Below are 10,410 nucleotides of genomic sequence, written 5' to 3' on the forward strand. Positions count from 1 at the left end.
ATTCATTTTGTAGTTTATTAAGTGGTTATGACAAGTCATGAAATTACCTTTGCAATAATTCTCTAAGAAATTAGTAATCTGAACATTCAAAGCTATATACAAGATCCCAGAAAATGTCCATATGCACAAAAAAAAGATTTTTCTAACTTTCAAAATACATTTGTTTACAGTACATCTCTGTTGGTGGACATTTCTCCTTTACTCACATTAACTGTACCTCAATAAACACATTTTAAATATTTGCATGTTGTGTTTGTCCAATGTGTATATAAGACCCCTATACAGTATGTTTTTTGTGGCACAGCTATTTTTTCAGATTCTAACTTTGGTGATAAAGGCCCCACATTGAACACACAGCTTGCTAGAACAGGTATTTAAAAATATTTGTAGAAAGAGGGCATAACAGGTTTCACACATGAAAATCATGGAAGCCTTTCTCCAATATTGCTCCCAAAGAACTCAGTAGTGTCTCAGTAGTGTTTCAACAATTTGGCATGACCATACCTGCATGAAATATATTTTGTAATTTGTTCAATGATATCTTTAAATGTCATATAAAATCTTTAATTATTTCACATACATTTCTCAGGAGGTTTCCAAAAGGGTGCCTGAATCGCTAATACATTCATGTGTTGTAACATAAGACCAGCAGACAAAAATGTATCTGTTTAGGAAGCTCCCAAACCCAAGCCTAACAAATCATAGCTTTCATATGCATGCTAAAGCGTGGGTTTAGAGGCAGTGGTTGTTTCTAAGCATACAAAATGTTGCTTGTAGAATGTATCCTGCTACTGCTGTCAGTAGTCAAGTCATTAGTTAAAAGAAGTATGCATGATCCCGTTGCAACCAAAAATGTGAAACCCAAAACACTATCTCCAGCATGTTTCGCAGAATAGAGTGGTGTACTTTGACTCATAACAAATTCTTATCTTGTCCAGACTTTTCTCTTTCCGTCACTCTGGTACAGGTTTATCCTCGTCCCATTGGCCCTTAAAACATTGTTCCAGAGCTATACATTTCTTCTGTTGCTTTCTTTTTTAAAACTGTAATCTGGCCATTCTGTTGTTGAGGCATAAGAGTGGTTTACATCTTGAGGTGGACCTTTTGAAATTCTGCTGGTGTACTCTTCTGCATATGGTTGTCTTTGACACATCTACACCTAACTTGAGTGTGTTCCTAATCTGTTGGACTGTTGTTGGTTTTTTCATGACTAATTAATAAATTAATTACTATGGGGTTCTTCCTTGGTCTACCAGACTTCAACAGACTCCAAATGTAAATCTAGAAACAATACTAGGCACTGAGAGCACTTATGATTGTGAATACTTTTGGTACTAAAATAGGGGGACTATGTACAAAAACGGATATTATTTCTAACCGGTTCATCCGACACTGGTGAAAACATCCTTGAATTAAATATTAGTCTGCACTTCGATCTCATAGTCATTGTATCATTTCAGGTTCTGGAGCCTAAAAAATTTGTTTTGTCACTATCAAGATACTTTTGGAGTTCACTGTAACTTGCTTCAAGAGGCCGAAAGTGGGATTTTTCTACATTGTATTGGCATTTACAGAACCGTTATAGTCCTCTTAAACAAAACCATTACTAGGATAATATTGCAAATCATTTTAATCAACCCACATCTCAGACTATTTACAGTACATATACAATAACAGTTACCTGAAGGAGGGAATAAGTCATGACTGCCCCCATTGTCCATGTGCCATGTAGTTGAAATGAATCAGATAAAGAGATATGATCCTATCGTCCTTTTCCCCAAAATTATTGTCACTTCATATCAGTCCGTTTAAATGAATGGAAATAATGATGTGAGCAGAATTGCTCATTTCTTTAGTTAATAATTGATTTTAAAGGGTTAATGACCTTAGTTTTAAGCATTTGTAGCTTCTGTTTTAGAAACAGTCCTTGAGCCAGACTCCCACCCTTCAGGTGATGATGTCTAACAGTGATTCTCAAGAAGGTTTATGTCCCTAGAGTTGGAAAATATGTAAATATGATAGTATTGCTTCAGAAGCAGCTTTCAGAATATTATAACTATCTTTTAACCCTCCATCCTATTCATTTTCCATTATGAAAGACATTGTCAGTATATAACATGCTATTTCAAACGTATACCCTTTTATTATGCAATTAGAAAGCTTAGATTCACAGCAACCCTCAGACACATTTGGAATGTTCAGGTCAACAGTACTTTGACCTTTGAGACTGATAAAGATTGATAAAACCCTGTTAGATTTTAAACTTCATGACTTGGTTCTGAAAAGTCAGGAAATTAACATTTAATTAAGGTTATTTTTAGAAGAGTGGGACCTTTTTGTTGAGAGTAGTGTGACACAAGGAATATTGTGAGAGTAAAAGAAACAGGACAGTCTATGCATACTGCAGGAATTTGATGTTAATATAAAACTATTTTGGGATTGTAACATTATTGATAGAGGCCCCAAACTGCACAGGCACAGCTTAAACAGGGATTTAAAAAGAATTGTAGATACAGCGCATCACAGGATTTGCAGATAGCGCAATGGGATGTTCTTGGAAAAATTCTCATGACCATATCTGTATAAAATATATTTGTAGTATGCCCAATAGTGTCTTAAACCGTTTATAGTAATGTAGAATACACAACCAACCAGGTTACCAGATAAATATTTATTATCTACAGAAAGAATGTAGAATTAACCATGGTAAAAAAACTGCCAAATTTAGTAGTTTCAGTAATTGCAATCTTAATCAATCTTCAATCATCTAAAAGCGAAACCTAACTAACTGCAGCAGAAATATCGAACTTCGTCCACCCTTGAAACAGTGCCCAAGATGTTGCCACACCCTAGTGGAGTGTGAGGGCCTTGGCCCTGACAGCTCTTTGCTGTCATATGTGTCCTGTCAACACGTCTATACCTCAAAGCAAACCAGACAAAAGCTCCATCAGTGTTGGAAAAGAAACACTACCTACTTTCTCAATGAAGGCCATATGGAAAAATAAATGTTATTGTACATATTTACACCTTTGAATTCAGTCATTGATTATTGTATAAACTTTTCAAAAAGAAAATAAATAATTGACTCCACCTGTATATCCTCATAATTGTGAGTTCACAAGGCGGTAACAACGATGACATAACACTAAAAATATCAATAGCAATCTTTGCTTTTGTGGATCTATTACATTTTTAAGAATAATTGAAATACCTTTAAATCCTTAGATCATATCACTGCTTCTGCACCAGCAGGATCCTGTTTGGTATCTCACAGTAGTTTGTGTACAATTAGGTATTTTGCACTATAAGGGCCATAGTGTTTGTTTCCTTAAAAAGGCTTTGAGCAAATATAACTTGTTTGTATATGGTGCCAAAATAAAGGACAGCTTTTAATTCCGTAGTTAAAAGAATGAGCCAACCAGTTACATTTTTGCTCATGTAATGTCAGTGGTGGAGCCTGGAGGTCTGCCTGTTTTAAATGTAAACATTGGAAGTTCCAGGCCACAGTCAAATGCTAAAGTATGCCCTCTTGAGGTTTATTAATGTATGATCCTTAAAAGCACAGCTAGGACAGTAGTGGCATAGATTGTAAGCTGTTCATTCTGTATTTTTGCCCACTCAATAATTGACAGAGTGGCCATGTTTATTGATAGTGTTCTGAAATAAAATAAATTAATAATAATCAAAACAAAAATGAATATTTCTTTACTCATTATAAGGCTTCATTGAAAAATGTGTTCTCTTGGAATAGAACTCGGAAGGTGGAGAATGCACACCCTTCTCCCATTTCCCTGGTGCCACCATTGAGTTGATGAGAGATAACTGTAGAGAATCACAGTTGTTGGCCTGTGCGAAGGTCCCCTTGCTCTGTGCAGGGACACTGGCCTTTGGGAAGATCCCTTCTATGTGCAGGATGCTGGCCTATGGGAAGGTCCCCTCCCTCTACGCAGGACGGCGGCCTTTGGGAAGGTCCCCTTCCTCTGTGCAGGAAGCTGGCCTTTGGGAAGGTCCCCTTCCTCTGTGCAGTAAGCTGGCCTTTGTAAGTCCTGATGCTTGGTGGATTATTTGATTTATGACAATTTATTTGACAATTTACGGTTAGCCAGTAGCTTCAACTTAAAGGAAATGTATTTCAATTGGACGGTTTATTGATTGCTTTGGAAGTCTTAAGTCATGTACTACATTTTTTCTATGTATTGAGAGATGTTGATGAGGTGTCAAGCATCCCAAACCCATCCAAGCTGTTTACCATTGCAATTCATGATATCATAGCATGGCCAATTGTCCCTAACTGCTTACAAAATTCTCCAATAATACTATGAAAAGGTTTCAGTTTGTCTTGCCTATGCCAACCTTTGCCTATTTGCACCCCATTAATCTAAGCAAATACGAAAAAAATGTCATGGGCAGACTGGCACGACAAATCATCCCCAAGCTATTTCTGACGCAACACACAGTGTGAGTCATACTTACCTGGTAAAAATCTAAAATAAGGGGACAGAAAAAACAACACCGGCAGATGTTTCCTTATATGCAATTGCTTCCAATAATATGGAAGAATAGAATAAGCACCTACTTATTTAATTTTGTGAGTGAAATTGGATGCACATTGTCATGAAAGATCAGGTTTAAACGTGAAAGGAGTGTGAAGAAGTGACAGCAGAGTAAACAAATTAGACCTGACAAAGGCAGGCTCATCTAATTTCTTTATTGAGTATTTTGCATTAAAAGGCACACGTTCACAGATTCAAACTGACAATATATCTATAACAAGCATTATTACTATGCCATGCCACTGTTTTTGCACTACATGGTCTTCCAAAGGAATGAGATATCTGTTTAGTCAGGAGAAAAATGGAGGTCTCCTCCCAGTGGGTGGCGGTAGTGCTCTAATGCTTCTTTGTGAAGAAGTCATTGCACATCACTGTAAGGCAGGACACCAGGGTAACGTACTCCTTGAAGTCAACAGAGTTATCTTTGTTTGAGTCCAGATCCTTGAAGATTTTGTCCACTGCTGATGGGTCACTGGCTTTCTGCAGACAGATGGAAATCAGAATAATGAATAGTGGGACTTAAGTAGCAAACTGTCTCGATTACTCTGTCTGTTTATGTTGCTCATTTACATGTACTCTTATCTAGAACAATTAACTGAAAAAAGTGCATACATGTTTCTGCTGGCCCAGTGGGAATTACACCCACCACCCTGGCATTTTAAGTGTAATGTGCTACCAAATAAACTACCCAGGACACATTGGACACCTTGCTGTATTTCTATATTGTTCATTTCAACATTTTACTGTTGAGTTGTTAATTTGAACTGTATTCAGAAAAGGACAACCCCTATCTTTCCATATTTTTATACTCTGCCCTTAATTGATCTCAGAACATAGAGTACTGATCCAGCTTTTAGTACAAAGGTAAGGAGACTTACCCCCAGCATTTCCCCCAGTTCAGCCTGGAGAAGCTCTTTCAGCTCGGCCTTGCTGAGGGTAAACTTGTCCCCCTCCTTCCCAGAGTACTTGTGGAAAGAGGCGATGAGGAGGGACATGGCCTGCTGGACCCCAGACATGGTGACTGTAGTTGTAACAGGGTAAACAGAGGAGGATACAGAATCTATTAGAAGCACTCAAAGTTTCCTGTGTTATCGTTCCAGCACACAAGACGTGTGAAAATAGTTTGCGTGTTCATTCATTCTCCAACTATGTTTAGCCATTTCAGTTAATACTGTGTTTGAAATAACCTTATAGCCTTATATCGTCTACTAAATAGTGGACAACATTAAAAAATTTTACATTTGTACTATTCTTCAGAGAAATGTTTTTCACTCTAACTAAGGAAAAGGATGCTATTTGGCAGTTAATTCTGGTCTCTACCACAGGTTCTATTGTGAATAACACAGGAGCTGTTATGGCAACGCCCTGCTCTCCTCGTAATTCTGTCGGCTTCATGGCAGGAAACAGGCAACGGTCTGAGTAAATCCCATCTGAGGATTACTCTTCTACCTAATAACACACTACCATCTTTTTCCACGGGCTGAGTTTACCCCAACAAGTCACTTTGATCTTCTCAAAAGTGTGTTTCTGCATTGCCTGCGTGTGTGTGTATATGCACGTGTGGATGGGCCTTGTCCCTTTTCTTTAGGGTGTGGCTATGCAAGGAGAGGGTAGGCCTAAGGAAATGCTGGCCAGATGTGACAGTACGAGAGAATGAGAGTGCGTGGAACCAAGATTGAGAATGGAAGAACCACAAACTATTGCTACGTGGTTGTTTTGTTTCCCCAGAGTTGATACATTACATACTAACGGCAAAACCGTTTTTGCACTCAGTAATTAGTTGTACCCAGCCAAGCTTATATATTTATTTCTTCAGGCATGTATGCTTTTATTGATAGAGAAAATGGGGAAAGACAGAGGTAAGAGAGGTTTTGCTAAAATAACGGTGGGTCAGATTCAAACCCATGCTGCAGCAGTACATGTGCACCAAAGACAGTTATTTAGAAAGCTGGACCCACATACGCCACAATACCAAAGCATATGCAGTGCAAACTATTACCAACTTGTTTTAACTTGTTTACAATCCATTTAAATTCAGATTAACAACAACTGGAACAAAAAACATTTAGTTTTAAAGTGCACAACATTCAAGTAAAAACTTGCAAAGGATTACGGCCAAAAATCAAGATATATTAAAATAGACACTTTACAGCATTAGAGGTAAAACCAAAGCCATAAAACTGAAGTTTACTTTGGCAGCAGCGTTAAGATTAAGATGAAAATTTCTACTCACCAAGATGTAAGTGTTGAATGGAATTAGAAAGCAAAGAAGAATGAGTTCATGAGAGTGAGAGTGATGGAGAGAGGGATGGGATGAGCGTTTTATAGAGAACTAAAGTACGCCCTCTGTCCCTCCCTCTTTCTCTTTGGAATTCACCTCATCCTTTTCCCCCTTTCGCTTTCTCTCTTTTTGGTACATTAAAAACTTTATATTTCTACTATCCTATTAATTTATTTATCATTATAATAACCCATTTCTCCTTTTACCTGATGGTGTTATCATTTCCCCTGTTCTTACCACACCATTGCACGAGAGTGGATGTACTGCGTGACATGGTCCAAATACTTTCATTATATCAATCCATTAATTCCTTACTGACTTAAATTAAAATGCAATACATTGAAAATCATTCACTAACTTCTTAGTATAACAGTTAATGCAGATTACGTTGAGCTTCTTACCAGCATTCTTTGTAAGTATTAAAGGAGAATTTCACTTTTTTCAACAATGTTTTATGGTTCCCTGCCCTGAAAGTAAAATATGGGCCAAAAGAAACTATAACCTGTGGTTCCAGTGCAATCCCATGCTAAAAACATAGGAATTCACCTGAACCATTAGGTTTACCTTAACCGTTTAAAACACCAAAAACCTTGTTTCATGTTTACTTAGTCGCAAAATGTATCATTCATGACCAACGCAATAAAATATGTGGTTTGTAATCACTATGTCATTTTCATGCTGATTTTGTGTTTGGATAATTTGTGTGCATTTTCACTTTGATATTGTGTAAGTTGTTTCAGTTTTCTTCAAAAAGCCATTTCACATTACAGTTTGCTTTTGCTAAATTATCTAAACATATATGGAAGTAATGTTTGAACATGGTCTTTCTCTTATTGCCAAATCTTAAGTAACATAAAACCAAATATGGAGCTGAATTTTTGTATATTCAAGCCCACACATTGAATACTTCTTTAGGTTGTTTGCTAGCAGTGGCTATGGTTAACTGATGCATGTCTGTTTAAAGGAAACTGAATCATGGATTTCAATGTGTCTTTCCCCATTAACATTGAAAAAGAGTGAACATCTCCTTTAAAGCCCATATTACCTTCCAAACAAGCCTATTGTCTTAACTTGTTAGTAATGAAGATGAGTGACGCTAACATTAAATCTGCCAGCTAACATATTTTATCAATGCTGCATTTTTGACCAAACGTTATTGATACTGTGCAATGGCGGCTCACACACAGCTAAGTCCAAATATTTAAACAGAGACATTTTGTTGTTTTGGCTGTGTACTATAGCACATTATATTTGAAATGAAATAATGGTTTACGATATCACCAGATGTTGAGTATCTCTTCTGGTGATACTCTACCAGGCTTGTACTGCTTCATGAGTCTTGAGGCATTTGGTTGTAATCAAGAAGACAAGATTTTTCTGTACACTTCAGAATTCATCCTTATAACTGCTGCCATAAGCAGTTATAATATCAATGAAGACAAGTAAGCCATTTCCAGTTTGTAATTTAGATTTATAAATGTAGTTCTTTAAGATTCTGTTGAAGTTTATTAGGCCAGGCCTGAAATCACTTGAACAGAAGGGTCTTTGATGGGAGTTGACAAGTGACGTAATTTTTGTTGATGCAATCCGGAACACTGCTCGGCGGTGAGGCTGGTTCTGTACAGGCTCTGTAAGGAAGTGCGATACCTGCACATGTTTTCATTTTTATGTTTTTATGGATGGATTGTTTTCTGGATAGAATGATTCATCAGACCATATCAAGTCTAGACACTGACAGCTCTCTAGTGCGTGTACTGATGATGCAAATATGGAAGGAAAAATATGATTAAAATACTAGAATATTAAAGCTGACAGAGTAAATGAACTCCATCATTGCTGTATCATTTCAAATCTAAAGTGCTGGCATACAGATAAAAAACAACAACAATGGTGTTACTGTCCAAATACTTACATACTGCATTGTACTCCATAATTTCCTACATAGATGTACAGCATTGTACTAATAGATAAGACCAGTGAAAGTCACATTTTTCATTAGCATATAAATGCTTTAATTGTTCCATCCAGAATGTAAAGGTCCATGCTACAAAATAAGAAATCAGTTAACTCATTTATTTGTGGTGTGGCAGCAGGTCTTGAATATAATTCCACTACAAGGTTGTATTCAGCAACACCCTCTGCCCTAAAGGCTTTGGTCAAATGCACTATAAGGGATATAGGGTACAGTTTGGGATTCAGCATATGATTGGACATGTGCAAAAATCCGGAAAATGAACATGGCATCACAGCCCTGCTTGTTTGTGGAAATCGTGCAATATCAGTTATGTAATTGCAGCATGTTCAGCAAGCCTGTGGTTACATTGGTCACAAGTTAGATTCTTAGATAGGAATTCACAACTTGATCAAACATAATTCATGGGTTGTAACTAAGATGCAGAAGTTGTCCTGAATGCATTATGGACTGTATATAAATCAATAATGTTGATGATCTCAAATGTAAGGGTGACATAGAATCTGTGTAAAACTTTGTTTATTGCCATTTTTATCACAGTGTGTGCATGTGCCTTATTGAAACTGTCATTAGGTTAATTGTAATGTACTGCAGCTTGAGTTACCATTATATTACTGTATTTACTTGGAAGAAAACAACATTTATTCGCCAACACATATGACATAATTTCTGTGTTGGAGCTTTCGGTAATCTGTGGTGTTAATGATACGCAAAATATAACACGTACACAAAGGCACACACACACACACACACGCACACACACACACACACACACATACATGGAGTCAATTCTATGCAGTGTCCATGTCCCATTCTCTTTCTTTGTTGCTTGGAGCAATTTATTCTCTACTTTATCTTGTGACACTCTTTTGTAGCTTGGAGGATATTTAACCATTGCCCACACACTGTTTTATGCTTCCTCAGTTGATAGAATCCAGTTGTCCTGAATGCATTAGAGTTTTGACCCAAAAATGAATTATGGTTTCTTATGTACCACTCACCGAAGTCCTCTTATTTAATGTATTTTTTGGTGTATTTGTAAAGGGCTGGTTCTATTTCAAATCCATTGTTAATGTGTGTGACTCAGTGAGGAAGCTGAATGTGCGTGTATACTAGCAACGGGTAAGCTCTATTCCTGACTCACTGGATAAAACTGTGAGTGCTGGGTTATATTATTCACTGGGTCCACTGTTCCTCCACAACAATTTAAAAGGGCAATCTGAGAGATTGTTATGTCCTATTATTACTTTGATATGTATGATATACAGCCTATTGCTTGTTGAGGAACATAACTCAGAACCCAAACAATTAAGTTTGTAAACAATGTTTCAAAACAGGGTTAAAATTATAATTATTTAGTTATTCATAACTGTATTTATAAATTTTAGACTGGTTATAATTCTCCGGGTCCATCCCTTTCGCTATGGTTTGAATTCCAGATTGCCTCTTTAATTTCACAGTTTTGAGGTTAGGGTTTCTGACTCACATCCACGACCATGAGCAGATGAGTCAGACAAGAGCCTGACTGAAAATAATTATAAACATCTAACCACCAAGCTCTTCTCACCATAGCAACCAATGCAGCCTTAATGGTTGTGTGTGTG

At 37.0% G+C, this 10,410-nt stretch overlaps 1 protein-coding gene across 1 annotated transcript; it reads right to left on the bottom strand.

Moving 5' to 3' along the window:
• Positions 1 to 4,673: 4,673 nt before the first annotated feature.
• On the bottom strand, positions 4,674 to 6,848 carry LOC105027142 (ictacalcin). Its single transcript, XM_010899084.4, has 3 exons — positions 6,787 to 6,848; positions 5,432 to 5,574; positions 4,674 to 5,033 (listed from the first exon to the last, which is right to left on the bottom strand). The coding sequence occupies exons 2-3, from the start codon at positions 5,567 to 5,569 to the stop codon at positions 4,890 to 4,892; spliced, it is 282 nt and encodes a 93-aa protein (XP_010897386.1). The 5' UTR covers positions 5,570 to 5,574; positions 6,787 to 6,848; the 3' UTR covers positions 4,674 to 4,889.
• Between the last annotated feature and the right edge of the window lie 3,562 nt (positions 6,849 to 10,410).

This window comes from Esox lucius, chromosome 10 (genome assembly GCF_011004845.1).
Source record: "Esox lucius isolate fEsoLuc1 chromosome 10, fEsoLuc1.pri, whole genome shotgun sequence".
NCBI lineage: Eukaryota > Metazoa > Chordata > Actinopteri > Esociformes > Esocidae > Esox > Esox lucius.

Coding starts and splice junctions, on each gene's coding strand:
- LOC105027142 (XM_010899084.4), bottom strand. CDS start 5,569: ATGTCTGGGGTCCAGCAGGCCATGTCCCTCCTCATCGCCTCTTTCCAC. Junction 5,034..5,431: donor AACTGGGGGAAATGCTGGGG/GTAAGTCTCCTT, acceptor ATCTGTCTGCAG/AAAGCCAGTGACCCATCAGC.